General features: G+C 36.1%; 1 protein-coding gene across 1 annotated transcript in view; it reads left to right on the forward strand.

The window, feature by feature from the left end:
- LRP2 (LDL receptor related protein 2) overlaps nucleotides 1-16,700 on the forward strand; it is a 109,591-nt gene that overhangs the window by 79,340 nt on the left and 13,551 nt on the right. The window contains 15 exon segments of the mRNA XM_079310628.1: nucleotides 183-353; nucleotides 1,616-1,839; nucleotides 2,238-2,415; nucleotides 3,316-3,512; nucleotides 5,011-5,256; nucleotides 5,931-6,059; nucleotides 6,217-6,336; nucleotides 6,912-7,028; nucleotides 7,299-7,415; nucleotides 8,757-8,894; nucleotides 9,628-9,750; nucleotides 10,650-10,778; nucleotides 12,895-13,023; nucleotides 14,121-14,252; nucleotides 15,858-16,001. Of these exon segments, the coding sequence (XP_079166754.1) occupies nucleotides 183-353; nucleotides 1,616-1,839; nucleotides 2,238-2,415; nucleotides 3,316-3,512; nucleotides 5,011-5,256; nucleotides 5,931-6,059; nucleotides 6,217-6,336; nucleotides 6,912-7,028; nucleotides 7,299-7,415; nucleotides 8,757-8,894; nucleotides 9,628-9,750; nucleotides 10,650-10,778; nucleotides 12,895-13,023; nucleotides 14,121-14,252; nucleotides 15,858-16,001 (2,294 nt within the window).

A 16,700-nucleotide genomic window follows, 5' to 3' on the forward strand; every position in this document is an offset into this window, starting at 1 on the left:
GATATTGGGGCTGACTGAATTCAATTGTGTTTTCACAATTGTCTGCTGTAGCAGTTAAACTAAATATTAGCTTTCTTCTTTCTCAATCTCTGTTTTAATTCTGTGGCAGGAAATACTGTATTTGAGGCTTGGCTTCTAATATTTACTTAAATAATACTAACTCTAAGTATTCATTTGAACAGACAGATTTACTGGACAGACTGGGCAGATCGAGCCTATATTGGACGAGCTGGCATGGATGGCAAGGAGAAGACTGTGATCATCTCTACAAAGTTAGAATGGCCTAATGGACTTACCATAGATTACACCAACGACAAGCTCTACTGGACTGATGCCCATCTAAATTATATTGAGTATGTACACAGAAAATATTAAAAAAACTGAACGACCACTCATGTCAGAATGTGGTGGGAGAATTTATAGGTGCTGTAAAAAGAATGTGTATTTCTGTCCACTGAATCTTACAGAAAACTCGAGTCAAAATGTCTGGAGTAGTAGATGATATGGATCATTAGATGACACAGTAACCGAGTTGCTACATTAATTGAAAATTGTCAAAAAATTGCAGTGAAAAGGCTCACACTCTGTACTAAAATATGCAACTTCTCTATATCTAGTTATACAGCCTGAACCAAAGCAAAATTGACTATATAGTCCCTATTTTTTAAAATTCTCTTGTTTCTGCTTATAGATAAGAATTGAGCTGTAACTAAACTAGTTATGTGTTATTAAGTTGTATACAAACCTTTAGAAGATGTCTGAAAGTCCATAAGTATGATATGGAATTTCCTGTTGAAAATTGTGATTCTTCTGTCAATCAAGAAAAATTAATACATTGCTTCTAGTACTAGAAAATTCCCACCTAAATAGCAGTAAAAATGAATGATAGTTATGTAACTATTTCAATGATTTTGAGATACATGATACTGAAATACTTTGAAAGCAATAATTTGTATTTATATGAGTGTTCATATTTGTATTCACATTTACATGCGTATTTAAATTCATATTTGTATTCACTTCTATTCTTCTCTTCATTAATTCTTCTGGCAGCCTTTTCTATGATAAAGTATTAAAGATGTCTTTTTAAAAATGTGAGTTAATTATACGTATGTTTCTCTCTGTATTTCATAATTTCCCCATATAGCAAGGTGATAGTAAAAATGTAAAATCTTGTTAAAGATAGCTCAGCCAAGGAAGCTCTAAATCAGAAAGACATGTAAAATTTAGGAATATAGGAAGCTGGTTTTTGTCTTCAGTATTTCGTTATTAACAGTCTGAATCATCTAGGCAAGCTAGTCTCTTCTGTGACAAGAATAACTTGCTTTTAAGGCAATAAATGTGCAAAATTTCATTGTTCCAGCTAATGTGCTTCTACTTCAGTGAATGTCACTCTATTCCATTTATTTCCCTGAAATAACCTGTTCTACTTTCCTCCATAAACTAAAACAGGTTTGCTAAGGATGGTGATCTGTCTTTATGGAATAAAGAAACTGCAATTCTACATTGTATGTTTCTGGTTGCCAATAATGAAGGACCATAAGCATATGTAATATGTGAAGAGAAAAGTTTTAGCATTTATCTGAATGTTTTGCACAAATTTTTCTTTGTGAAGGTACTCTGACCTGGATGGACATCATCGTCACACAGTATATGATGGGACTCTACCTCATCCATTTGCAATAACAGTTTTTGAAGACACAATATATTGGACTGACTGGAACACAAGGACAGTTGAAAAAGGGAATAAATATGATGGATCAGAAAGGACTGTTCTTGTGAATACCACACACAGACCATTTGACATTCATGTTTACCATCCATACAGACAACCATTTGGTGAGGAAACAGAATTAGATTTGTGTTTAGAAGGTCAGCTGTTGTCTGGGGACTAGTTGTAAAGGACCCTGAGTGTACTGAGCTTTTGCTTTTGCTGAGGGGAATAAAATGCAGAGTGTAAATGTAGGCATCTACATTGCATTTATAAATTCCCTTTCTTTGAAAAGCAATAACTGGTAATGCATAATTTTAAATTAGTAAACATCATGGCTTAACAGCATAGATTTCACTATGAAATTACATATTTCTCCTATGAAATGACTGCTTATCTAGGTTTTTGTTTTCAACCTCTTACATTTAAGGTTTCAAAACAGTATTAAAGAAACCTATTGTAGATTGAAACTTTTATGTTCTGGAATTTATGAAGTATGGTAATATTTATTCTTCTGTTTTACCAGTTAATAATCCTTGTGGCACCAATAATGGTGGCTGTTCCCACCTTTGCCTAATAAAAGCTGGTGGTCAGGGGTTTTCCTGTGAATGTCCTGATAACTTCATGGTCATACAGTTTGGCAATACAGCCCACTGCCTTCCAATGTGCTCTAGCACCCAGTTTCTCTGTGCAGACACTGAGAGGTAAGTCCACTGCTCATCATTGCTTTTTCCATGTGTTTTTGAGCACATATTTTACAGTTTAGTCTGTTCAAAAGGGCAGGAAATTAGAGATTCCTTCTGTTCCCATTATGAGTTTGTGATGTGCTTGCAGAGAGAAGACCAGGAAAAGACAGGAAGACAGGTTTTCATTTTGAAAAAGTACTTCTAGGCTGGTTTCTTATGTAGTACTTTTTTTTCTGTTATAGGCATTGCTAATGTAGCAAAGTTTGAATTGTTAGAAACATGTACTTCCAGAAACCATTTCTTGTTGAATTCTCAAATCTGGATTTTTTTTTTTAAATATCCTTTACAATGTGTCTGTTTCTGCCAAATATATATGCTGTCTGCCAGCATATGGCCCAGGAAAGCCATTTAGCTGATGGGAGGGGCACATTTCTAATCCCTTTTACTGAGATAAAGAGCTTTTGTACTGATGTATCACCCTGGAGCCTATGAGGCAGGTGTGCTTATTGGTTTGCCTTTTGAAGCAGTGTTATAATGATAATCCCTAGTGAACTTTTTGTGCTAAAGTTTGGTTTAATTATTGAAATAGTTACCTCATTAAAAATCTTGTTGGAGATTGGTCTAAAAAAATCAGAGAGGATTACCACAAGTAAACATAAAATTACATCCTTATTATTTTCTGTGAACTTCTTTCTAGAGATCTACCAAGATCATCTGTTTATCATCTGTTTCTGGTGACAGTATTCTGGCATATTTTATTAGCATTTGACATATGAAATATAATACATAAAATTCAAAATGTTTTGGATGTTTCAAGAAATGACACTAAGACAAGACTGTCTGTTTTGCTGTGAAAGAATGATTGTACATCTGTAAAAGCATATACTCAACAAAGAGCACACTGTTTTCTCTTTGTAGGTGTATTCCCATCTGGTGGAAATGTGATGGACAGAGGGACTGTCGAGATGGCTCTGATGAGCCCCCAACCTGTCCACACCGGTACTGTCCTGTGGGGCAGTTCCAGTGTAATGATGGGAACTGCACAAGTTCACATTTCTTGTGCAATACCCTGCCAGATTGCCATGACAGATCAGACGAAGATCCTGTACTTTGTGGTATGTTCCAACAAATAAATTGAAGTGTTTTGCTGGTATAAAACACGTAATCAACATATAAATTTCATAATCACTGTCCCTTTTTCAAAGATGACAAGGTGACATAGACAGATGCAGTCTTTTCTAGTCTTGCACCTGCTGGAGCCATTCACCTCAGTGCAAGCAGGGTAGAAGAGAGCAAAAATGTACTATATCAGAACATAAACACTTTCTATACCTTCAAGACAGATTTGCACTGAGGTAAATTACTAGAGCCATTGTGATTATGAACAAACTAAGGCTTCCTAATGCCCAGGTCAGTCTAAGAGGTGTGCTAATTTCCCCTCTATTCTACTTGGTGTGGTGGGACAAAATTATACCACCCTCTGCATTGCACAAAATCTAGTTTATATGGGAAGTTTTGTTTTGGAGAGCTGTATGTGATAGCTTGTGGAATAATGCTACCTCCTTAAAAACCTATGTTATTCCACATACTTATGTCTAATTTTAAAATGTGTATCCTTAGTTCTCTTTTTGTAAATGATGTCCTGGCAGTTGCAAGCAAGTAATATAAAGCAAAGGGGAAAGCAGTGTGGCTATATAACTGATAGTTTCAGTGCCTTCCATTCCAAAGTGATTCTAAGAATGACAGAGTTAAACGAAATGTCAATTTTAACTGAGTTTCACATAGCTAATATTAAGTGTGCCACAGGGGAATTAAAAAAGTAGAATTGTAGCAGCTGTGAAATGCACTTATTTTAACATACTGGGTACAATAAAAATCAGCTTAGGTCTATGTAATTCCTTTTACTTATTATCTCATGAGTGGGAACAGAATCCTTTGATCTAGAACATCAGTGGAAATTATAATACAAGGTTTTCTCTTGAATAGTTTGACAGTGTATACAAAAGAAAGTAGTAGAGTGGAGTACAGTGAGACACAGAACTTCTGGTAGTATAGATAAGCGTTGACTCCCGTTTTCAGAGCTACCCCAGTTTGCCAGCACTGCTGATACCAGCTTTCAGTGCTTTGCCCTTTGGGAATAGAGGCTATACATTTGTAAGTTGTGTAGTTGATACTAGCATGGTCTTCTGCTATGTTTTCTATCATGTTCATTCTTAGAGAGGCAGGATCATCAGGCAATATACACCTAAGCTAATAACATGCCCAAAGCCAAAATGCCAAAATAGTTCTTCTGTGAAGTGAGTGGGAGACCCTACTTCAATCGTATTGTATGCTGGGTTTACTTCCCTCTGCTTTAGGAGAAGGTAGTATGTCTTGCTCCTAGAAAACTGTAGAGCCTTAGTGAGCTTGTCTGAAGATGCCTCCAGAAACTGTGACATGGTGTTAAAAATGTGTACCTTAACTGCTTTAACTGCACAAGTATATGTAACATTTTTTTTTTTTTCTGGCTTTGTTTTTAATTGTTGGTGTAAACATAAAGGCTCAATTGATATAACAGCAGCAGATAATTTCTGTAAATTTCAGTATCCTAATGGTTGATCTGTATGCTTTCAGCTAATCACCAATGTGAAACTCATCAGTGGCAGTGTGCCAACAAACGATGTATCCCAGAAGCCTGGCAGTGTGATAGAGAGGATGACTGTGGTGACAACTCGGATGAAGATAGTGCTCACTGTGCCAGTAGAACCTGTCCCCCAGGCCAATTTAAATGTGACAATGGCCGCTGCATCCCACAGTCCTGGAAGTGTGATGTGGATGACGATTGTGGTGATAATTCTGATGAGCCATTCCATGAATGCAGTAAGCACACAGCTCTAGTAAAATGCCTGCATTGAAGTGCGCCAAAAGCAGCGTGAACCACATTACTTAATTCCCGAGATCAAAAGTTTCTTGAAAAGGAGTGTTTTCTGCAAGCTAATTGCATTCCTGTAGTAAACAGTGTTAGAAAGCACAGAGGCTATGTGATAATTTACTATTTACTTATTCTTGAAGGGGAAAAAGTTTATTCATGCTGGTCAGATTATTAGAAACTGGCAGCAGCTCACTGACTTTCTTGATGCTAGGATTTTCCTATATGCTCTAGCATCTCTATCTGAGCCAATGGACATCTTCAAGAACTTGTGACTAAGTTTTGCCATCTGAGGACAAGCTGCCTCCTCTGGCTCCCAAGTTTTGGGCTATTGCCAGTGTCACCATCTCTGAATAGTTTAGGGAAAAACACGAGTGTGATTTAATCCTGTGATGACATATTGATCATGTTTGTAGCATTTGCAGAATACAAGCAGCATAGATTGGAAAAGAGAGTAAAAGCAGATACATTTAATGCTTTCTCTTTTACAACTGTGAAGTTAGCAGATAGTTCTTTTTATAATTGAAATAATTGACTATAAGTTACCAAAGGTTAGGAGAGGCAGAATAACAAGAACAGTTAATGGCTATGTAACACAATTTATTTTGACCACTGCCTCTTTCAGTGGGACCTGCGTATCGATGTGACAATCACACACAATTCAGCTGTAGAACCAACTACCGTTGTATACCATTGTGGGCAGTGTGCAATGGAAATGATGACTGTAGAGATAACAGTGATGAACAAGGCTGTGGTAAGTTTGAAAAAGATAATTTCAACATAACTTTGTGCCTAAAGTATTTCTACAATTTGTAAACACCCAGATTTTCTGAAAGCCTTCAGTAATAATGTACCTGGGAAAAGACTATGCCAATGTGTGCTGTTTTGTTGGCTAACTGTCTGCTCTGCAGAGGAGATGACTTGCAGTCCTCATGGAGATTTCCGTTGTGACAATCATCGATGTATCCCACTGCGCTGGAAGTGTGATGGAGATGATGACTGTGGAGATAACTCTGATGAGCACAACTGCAGTGAGTTCTTGTTTTATTTTTAATTAAATAGTCCCACTTTTTACTTAAATATCCTTCTATTTCTATTGAGAATAAGGCAGACAGCTATTAAATGCAACCATTCTTTGTTTTATATGGCAATCTGTCTTTTATTTGCTGAAATACCACACTAATATCAATAGGATGCATCTGGTTGCATAAAAACAGTGATCAATCCAGTCGTCACAATAACACAAATTGCTGTTTTCCACTAAGAAGTGGCATTTGAATTTTGTCCTGTGTGCAAATGTAGTATTATACAGTTTCTTAATGATAGGGGATATTTTTTTTTCTGATTTGAATTAAAAACTCCTGTATAATTCTGCTTTGAAACAAAGTCGGCAATGATTTTCCTTTTTTCTGTGTTGAGAGGGACATAGAATATCTACCATATTTAAAGACTATTTGGGGGAATGTTGTTTTAACATAATTTAATTTTAAAGATATTCCCTCATTATCTGCCCACATTACTTTTATCTGGTTCAATGAGGCAGATGTGGATGCTTAACTCTACATCTGGGAAACTTTTCACATTTTTACATTGATTTTAAATGAAGGTCCTCGTGAGTGCACAGAGAGTGAATATCGTTGTGACAATCTGCGCTGCATTCCCTCCCGGTGGATCTGTGACCACGATGATGACTGTGAAGATAATTCAGATGAACGTGACTGTGGTGTGTATTATCTGAATGCTACCTCTTACATGTACAATAATTTTTTCTAATGTGCTAAATTATTCTGCAAAATTATCTTTGATGGGAAGCATCTTTAAAGAAGTAATGTTCACCCTATCATCTTAGTCACTCCCCCAAAAGTACAGAATACCATAGTTTTAGTAGTCTAGGATTTCCCAGCATTTTTTAGAAGATTATTCTCAAAATGTAAAATGTTTATCTGTCTTTGAACAAAAACACATTTCAACAGTTACTTCTGAATCTTTTCAGAGCTGAGAACCTGCCACCCAGGTTATTTCCAGTGTGCTAGTGGACACTGTGTTGCAGAGCGCTTCAGATGTGATGGAAATGCAGACTGCCTTGATTTCTCTGATGAAGCAACTTGTCGTGAGTTAAAAGCTTTGCAATTGGTGCTCATTGTGCTCACTTTCAGAAAGATTTGCACTTTCCCCTATTTTTAAGTGAGATGACTCCTTAGAAATGTAGAATTCTGCGATGCTCAGTGATCTTAGTAAAAATTCAGGATAAGCATAATATTTTGAATCAGCTTTTTAATATAATAATGGGTTGCCATCTCATGCACTGGTTGTAAACACATTCTTAAGGGTAGGAAATGATTGTGTTTACCAAGTCCAGGAGAAGATACATGTGATTCAGTTAAAATTTTTCAGTATCCCATGAACACTGCAAGATTCAAACTGTTTCAGTTTTACCAAACTCTAACAAGGTTTTGTAATGAGATTGTCTTTTATAATAGTCAAAGTAGTGTAAAATGTCCTAAAGTATCAGTGAACCCAAGGGAATAATACACTTTTCCATTTCTCTTTTCCCTTGGTATATTGATCTACTGTGAAAAAAATATCTGTAGCTTGCCTGGATCTACAGTTGCAGCTGTTTTTCCAGAAAGTATTGTTCCCAGTTGGAATGAAAATATTCCCTCTGTGTTCTATCTACATTGACTAACATCAGCTTTTTGCGTGATACTGATGTGTTGGTTCTGACTTACATGTTTCCATGATTTTAGGATTCAGTACTTGGAAGAATTTCTTCCTCTTCATGTTGGTATTAGGGCAGTTTAACACCTGAGCTTTAAGTAAGAAAGGGCATCTGCACAATATTATCTCCATTTTTCTGATGGTAACCATATCTTGTGATGTAGATCACAGCAATTGTCTTTCAGAACCTGAGTTATAAAACATTTTACTGTTCTTAAAGGGAGAATAAAATGTATGAGAAGCCATTAAAAGGGCAAGGGTATGGTTTATTTATATAGGTCAATAGAGTAATATTTTTGGTTTTTCTTTGGTTTAGTTCAGTTCTTTTCACAGTTTTTACAGAATATGTGTGGGGATTTTTTGCTATATCAACATGAGACCTTTTGGAATTGTGCTTCTTCAGTCATTCATGTTTGGTCCCAGTGAGGTTTTTTTTTTGGTACTAGATTTGTCAATAAAAAATAGAAGTAGCATTTGTTAAATTAATTTGTTTTCAAATGCTTGTCTAATTTTTACTATTAATTTAAACCTCAATTAATTACTTGTAGCTGCAAAGAAGTCTTCAGTCCTTGCAGCTTGTTGTTGCTGTACATCTTTGAAGCACCTCATGTAGTATCTTCTATTATGGAGGAAAATGTTTTTAAAAATGGTGTGGGGTTGGACTGAATATTTTTCATGAAAACGTAAATTCTTTACTGTAAATGAAAATGTCATAACTTCCTTTTTTTTTCAGCAACACGGTATCCTAATGGTACATACTGTCCACCCATGCTGTTTGAATGCAAAAACCATGTCTGTATTCAGCCATACTGGAAATGTGATGGGGATAATGATTGTGGAGATAATTCCGATGAAGAACTTCATCTTTGCTGTAAGAGAGAGGAATTCTAGTAAAATTAACAGTATGCTTAATCTCTACATAGAATAGATCAATTAGAAAATAAATTGTCATTACTTGGGATGAGTGCTAAGCATTTTGCTTTACATGCAAGTTGACTCCATTCTCGGACAGTATTTCTCACTGCTTTGCAGATGTTTGTGTATGTGGTTATGAAAGTAGGGAGAAGTATATCAGAGAGATAAGGTCACTATTTCACGTTTTCAAGTTGATTATCAAAAATAAGAATGTCAGTTTGAATTGAAAGATTAATTCAGATTGTGTATATTGTCCCAGGTGCTGAACTTTCAAAGCTATTAGTGTTGTCAGGACAACTATGAAAATACAGCTGAGAAATCCTGACTTGAGGTCTAATAATTAGGTGTTGGAGATGCTACTTAAAATGGTTTTGTCAGTTATGCACTTAAATAACATGTTGGATATCCAGTCAATTTACTTCATAAACAAACCTAGAAACCTCAGTGTTACATGTAGTTAGAGAATTTGTCTTTGGCCACAGATAAGGTATTGTCTTCTGATAAAAAAATATGTAAGGTCTTAACATACTACTACCAAAATGTATAGAAAATACTTTTTGTCTGAATGCCTCCTCACCTTTTGAAGTATACAAAACATAAAAATGTTCCAAGAGAAAAGTGATGTGAATAATTTGTGACCCAATGGCCTGAAGTATCAAAGTGTGAGTGATTGACCTCTGTGCTTTCAGTGGATATTGCTTGTGAATCTCCATTCCGTTTCCGGTGTGAAAACAATCGCTGTATATACAGTCATGAGCTGTGCAACCAGGAGGACGACTGCGGAGATGGAAGTGACGAGAAAGAGGAACACTGTATGTTCACACAAATCTGAGCATCAAATTCAGTAATTTGGATGTGCTTAATATTTAAAAATACCAAAGGAATGTCAAAGTTAACCATAAATAATGAAAACAAGACCTCACTTTGAAAATATGAACTGTGGCTATTGGTACTATGTATTTATAGCTCTCTGTACAAGTAGCAAAAATCGGCAAACATTTGTCTGAAAAGTAAAGACCAAGATGTTCAAAACAATACTGTATTTTCTTATAAGCACCAGCAACATTTTTTCATCTTATTAGGAGCTCCCCTTAAAAGCAGGAAAGAGTTTGACTATATAGTAAAATTGGGATTGGATGGCCAGCTGGGACTTAAAATAAGGAAATGAATACTTCCTGAAGTTGTGGCACTGTTAAGTAGATATTAACAGTCTTTATATTTAGGCACAGACTCTACAGAAGCTCTCTTAACATTCAATAGGTTTTGCCCTCAGATATCTTACATAGTTCTCGCTGACTGTGCAGTACATTTTCAAGTTTAATTATGTTTTTGGTTGCTTAATATTATTTGCTGGCTTTATTGTACAGTTAATAGTTTATAATACATCTGTAATTTCTTGAAGTCTGCAGTACGTGTATGAAGTATATCATTAAAGGATATTAATAAGTTTGCACTGTTAAAAAGAAAGTTTAGTCTACTATTAACACGAAGAATTTTCCTTCTATCTTTTTTATCAAATAGAAAGACTTTTTTCAGTTCATGGAGATGTGACTAGAAATCAGGATGTTACACCCTGGTTATTTATACAGACTTCCAAAGTAGTCTTGTCACTGTTTTACCAGATGGCATCAGCTTCCCCATTAGCAATGGTATCTCTTGGTACTTCATAGTTTAAACGGTGACAGAGGAATATTTCTTTTCTTGATTGTAGGTAGAGAGCCAACACCAAGACCTTGTAAAATTGAGGAATTCAAATGCAGTAATGGAAATTGCATTCCCTTACATTATGTCTGTGACAATTACGATGACTGTGGAGACCATTTTGATGAAATGGGCTGCAGTAAGTAATAATGTCCATAAAATTAAAAATTACAATGCTGTTGAAATAGAATTTTCTGAAACTGAAAGCAAGGAATGTTTTTTCTTGAATAGCATGCTAAGTATTGTTTTTTAATTAGCCTGTGTGAATTTCTTTATATTTTTTAATAAGCCTGTTCTAGGATTATTCAGTTAGCCACGATAATATTTACTGTTTTCATTCTTTCATTATTTTAGTTTATTTTGGTTTAATTCTCTTCTGTTTTAATCCTTTTGTACATGTGTTCCAAAAACATGGCGATGTGCTACTTAGTGACAATAGAGACTTGGCTTAGTGGGCCTTGGCAGTGCTTGGTTTATAGTATAACCTGATGATTTTAAAGATCTTTTCCACCTTGAATGATTCTATCATTCCATGAAATTCAGTGCTCTGAATGCAGTTCTTTTAGGCTTGGAGTATTTATGCATCACAAGAAAAAGGCTTGATCTTGGTTTGAAATGGGTTGCATTAAAGAGGGAAGAAGATCCATCTATTTCAATCATAATTGTAATATACCAACATATGGATTTATTCATGGGCAGATTCTGAACTGATATATGCTGCTCTAGCCCTGTTAAAAATAAAAGTATATTGAAATGCTTCTATTTTCCTTCTTATGGACATGACCACAGAATTCTTTAAGAACCACAAGTCCTTTGCCTGGTCAGCTCTCCCAGATCCTCTGTACAGCATTTATCATATATTTACTAGCATCCATTTAAATGTAAAAGCTCTGACATAACTTTGAGATGAGAGGTATTCCATGGAATCTCAAAAAAACCCCAAACAAAACCATAACTTTTTATGTCAATATATAAACACCTGCGGTGTGGTAATATGAACATACACTTATAATTTCAATTTGTCAGGCTGTGATGGCATCAAGTGAGAGTGTGCCAAATGCTCACTGGTGATTTACAATCCAGCAGACTTGCTAAACACAAATAATTTGGAAGCCTGTAGTGTAGTCCATTTTGAAGCAGCTGATTTAGGTAATATGGCCTAATGCAATGACTCGATGAAAATATAGAAGTATAAAATGGCTATGAAACAGTGTGAAACAGACACTTCCTGATGTCTACTTTCTGCTCTTTGGGGATAAATGTGAATGCAGATCAGATGGTAACATTTGAAACCTTCCCAACATCAAATATCCTCTCTGATAAAAGTAGAATATTTGTGTATGTATGTGTACAATGAACTTATAAACTTACGCTTATACATGTATATGAAATTGAGCTGTTTAAACTTAATTCAATCTGCACTGGAATGTGTATGTAAAAAGAAGATAATTAGCTTAATGTAAAGTCTTTACCACACATCTGTATCTTTTCCTCATGATCTTCTAGTAAGCACTCTTTATCTAAACTATTTATCTTTTTTGCTTATATAACAGATTTCCATTTGTACTCAAGTACATTATGCATATCTAGAGTATATATGAGGCAGTACAATTCTGTGTGAGCTTTCAAAAGTGTTTAATTTTAATTATCTGTTACGGGCTGACTATTATCCCTGACTTGGCTTTTCCATTGTGGGAATGTATTAAAGTGCAGTTCATTCTGTGCAATAGGCTTTAGATTATGTTTGGCATGAACCACATGTCATCTTCTCTCTAGTTTCCACATGTTAATAATGTAGGACATGATATCAATTGAGAATATTTCTTGTTCAGCTGATGAGAAAGATCCATGTTGGCAAAGATAGGAGTTATAATCAAATCTCTTAAATTCTGCAGTTGCTGCAGATTGGTGGTAATGAAGAAAGTAATTTCTGTTAAAGGAAGGTGTGCTTTAATGATTATGGCTCTTTCCCTTACTCTCTTCACTACTTTTTTAGTTGACAACTCTCTTTAACAATGATTACCTTTGTCTTCTAATTTTAGTTAGGAAAAAAGGAAAGGAAACTACCTTCATCTATCTGAAAACTATTTTCAATTGTAGTAACCAATTGAAGTGATTGTAGTAATCAAATCAAGTGATCAAATGACCAAAATTATTATGCCTCCCCTTTATCGCTTCATTTTTTGGTTATAACTGTATAATTTGCTTGCTTTCTATCTTTCTATCTTTCTATGATCTTTCTTTCTATCTTTTAGATCCTGGAACAGAGAGAACTTGTGCAGAAAATATCTGTGAACATAACTGTACCAACCTGACTGAAGGCTTTATCTGTTCCTGTAGGCCAGGGTACAAGGCCAGTGAAACTAACCGCAACTCCTGTGAAGGTATTTTTAATCTTATAAATGTCTTCTCATTGATAAGCGTTCAGGGACCTGTCAACTTACTGCAGGTTATACTCTCCTTCTGTTTTGTTCTCCAACAGACACACTGTAAGGTGTGTTGTGCCTTATTTTTACCCTGGGTTTTATGTAGATAAAATGTCGTGAGGAGTCTTCTCGAAGGCCATGGTTTGTGGTTTTGTGATATAGTACCTTCCTAGTTGGTGTTTCAGTATGTTTTGATGAGAACTCTTCTGCTTGTTTCTCCTAGCTCTCATGAACAATTTGTGTAGTTTTAATAAACATGATCCAAGGCTTCCCTTCCCTTCCCATCCCATCCCGTCCCGTCCCATACTGTTTCTGAGGACTATGTGTCTTGGCTTCAGCATTTAAAGAAGGCTTTACTCTTGCATCTCATTTTAGTCATGACTCATCTTTTATCTTGTCTTATTGATTTAACGCAAAAATACATGATCAAAAATGCATCTCTGAAGATAAATCTATTAAGAAGGGTTGCAGTAATGTAGTTATTGGCAATATGTACTTAAGACATGGTAAACAGCAGATGAGTGAGGAGAAGTTCTGTTTGATAGCAGATGCTGATTTTAAGGATCACTTATTAGGTCACCTATCTTTTAGGGTATGTGGGTAAGGCACAAAACTACTACTTCATGGAGTAAAGATGACCTGCATAGAATCATCAAGATTGAAAGAGGCCTTTAGGAATATCCAGTCCAGCTGTCAACCCAGCACCACCACTGTAATCCCTAAATCACTAAAGCCTCACCCAGCACCAGATGTAGATGCATCTGAAACACCTCCAGGGATGATGACTCCTCCACCTCCCTGGGCAACCTACTCTGATACCTGACCACCCTGACAGTCAAAGTTTTTTTTCTAATATCTAATCTGCATTTCCCCTGTCTCAATATAAGGCCATTTCCTCAGCTCCTCTCACTGCAGGCAGCATAGAGGAGACCGGCTCCCACCTCACTACATTCCTTCAGGGAGTTGTAGAGAGTCATGAGGTAACCCCTGAGACTCCTAAAGACTAAACAAGAAAGAAATCAAGTTTTAGGAATCTTTTCTCTTCTTGTGTCTAGATATCAATGAGTGTGAGATCTATGGAACATGCACCCAGGACTGCAAGAATTCCAAAGGAAGCTATGAATGTTTCTGTGCAGAAGGCTTTAGGTCTGTGGGTGACCAACAAGGGAAACAGTGTGCAGCTGAAGGTATGTTAACTGATAGTGAGATTGATTGCCACCTGTAAAGAGCAAGTGCAGTACAGCAACTTAATGAATGCAATCCTCTCTTTTATAAGTAGACGATAACGAAAACCAAACCTTACTCTGTAAGATAATGTTATCTGTGTACTCCACCTTTTCCATAATCAGTACTAGAAGTGTTCATCTCTGCTTCCAACTGTAAACATTAGAAATAATACCTTGATTTGGATGCCTGCCTTCATGTCTCCTGAAATTTTCTGCAAACAAAAATTTGATTGTCCTGTGCTTGTCATCAGAAGGAAATTAATGTTGCCTATCCCCGAAGTTTAGATTTTTTCAACAAAGTAATGCATCAGAAAAAAAGTTGCATTAAACTGGCATAAATCAAAGGCAATGTGATGACAGGATGCCATTCATTGTTCATGGACTGATGCACACAAACAGAAGGACTTTGGCCCGATTTCACAACAGTCATCGGCTTTTTATCATAGTGCAGCAACTACCATTTGAATTGGCAGAGTTGACTCAGAAAATAATAATAAAAAAAAGAGATGAAGAAAATAGAAAAAAGTGATCATGGAGCAGCATTATATAAAAAACAAGAACAGTAATGTATGTAGAAAAGTAGTTACATTTTAACAGCTTTAAGAGATAAATGATAGAAATATGGTGTGCCTAGTCAAACAGTAAAATCTGCCTGTGACCAAACCTATGTGCTACTTGGAGGTTTTGAAACCTAAAAATTATTTGTAATATGAGAAATGCTACAAGAAAATGAGGTCTGCAGGTTACCCATCCAGAGGCCTAGTTCGGCAAATATTTTTTGCTGAGCGTTAGGCTGAAAACGCAAAAGGACATTTACATTTCAGTTTCTGCCTGGCTGCCTCTGTGCCTGTGTTAGAAATCCAGTTTTTTGATACCCTTCTTCACAGGCTTTATCCAGGAAGCATTTAGACACACCAAGTGTTGAAGGCTAAGTGATAGAAAATAATACAATTGTAGCTGGTGACAATGACATTTGTCGTGCCTAAATTCTATTTCTGTGTATACCCATAACTCCGCCCTGCTTTGTAGTACAATATCACAGCCCTCATAAATGGGGGCCAGATGGGATGTTATTAGGCTAATGCAAAATTAAACTGTGGCCAGGAGAACATTCACCTGAATATGGAGCCATTAGAATTAAAAAACTTTAAGGTAGAACTTGGACATGTCATGGCTTAAGGGACTGGCAATTTATGTGTACTTTCAAAATTGTTTGCTGTATTTTGATGGGTAAAGTGGAACCATGTAGTGTATAGTGGCATTCTGGTTTTGAGACGTGGTGATATGCCAGCAATATGATGTTTAAGAATTGTTAAGGAATTATATCTGCACAAGATCTATGGTAAAAGGAATAATCAGTGGTAAGTATCTCAACTTTTATGACTTTTGCAAAGCCATGAAGTTTGAATAGCTCTGAAGCTTCAGAAGTGGCCCTACATTCCCTCTGTTTCTTGTACAGATACAACTTGTGTAAATCCAATTTAGTTTTAATTAGAAGTTACTTTCATCTTTTTTTTTTTTCAAAAATGAGTAATACATGAAAATAAATTCATGATTGTTTCCCAGGTAATCCTCCATTGTTACTGCTGCCAGATAATGTGCGGATTCGAAGGTACAATATCTCCTCAGAACAGTACTCTGACTATATTGATAACCAGGAGCGCATCCAAGCTCTGGATTATGACTGGGACCCTGAAGGGACAGGCCTGAGTGAGTATGCTCATACTCAACCATGCAATGGTTGTTTTAAGAAGATGCATTTCTGCAGCATGGGTGTTTAATTTACACTGGAAAGCAAAATCAAATTAGATCAACTGGCCAGGTCTCCACTGAATGTGCCTCTCCCCTCTATCCATTCTCTAGCATCCTTATGGTTTCTTTTAATGCTTTCATTTAGTTGAGCTGGATTTTGATCTGGTTCTCCTTCCATTTTAGTGTGAGTTTAGCTGTAGAATTGTGGCTCTTTAGGATTATGCAATAGAGAATTGTTATTAATTAATCCTTTCATTTCCCTTTTGCCTCTGCAGTTCCCAAACCTGGCTCAAATCTTGCAAGAACTAATCATTATACTAAGCAGGAATGGCCAATAAATCCCTCTGTTAACTTATACTTTTGCTTCTTCCTCAGGTTCTCTTTTTTTGCTATTTCCACAGGGCCACTGTCCAGGGCCATACTTGCTCCTTAGGGTTATGAGAGCCTCAATTACTCTCAAAATCATATGTAAAGGTTTCAGAGCTAAGATCCTCTCTTCTTGAAAAATTTGATATATATTTTTTTGATAATCTAGCTCAAGATGAGTTTTGCATATGATGGATGACTTTAGAATTTACACACTAACACAATGGAATTTAATTGAATGGACATCACTTACCTGAATCATAAATAAATGGGGCTGGTAACTTCACACAA

Source organism: Erithacus rubecula, assembly GCF_903797595.1.
Source record: "Erithacus rubecula genome assembly, chromosome: 8".
Lineage (NCBI taxonomy): Eukaryota > Metazoa > Chordata > Aves > Passeriformes > Muscicapidae > Erithacus > Erithacus rubecula.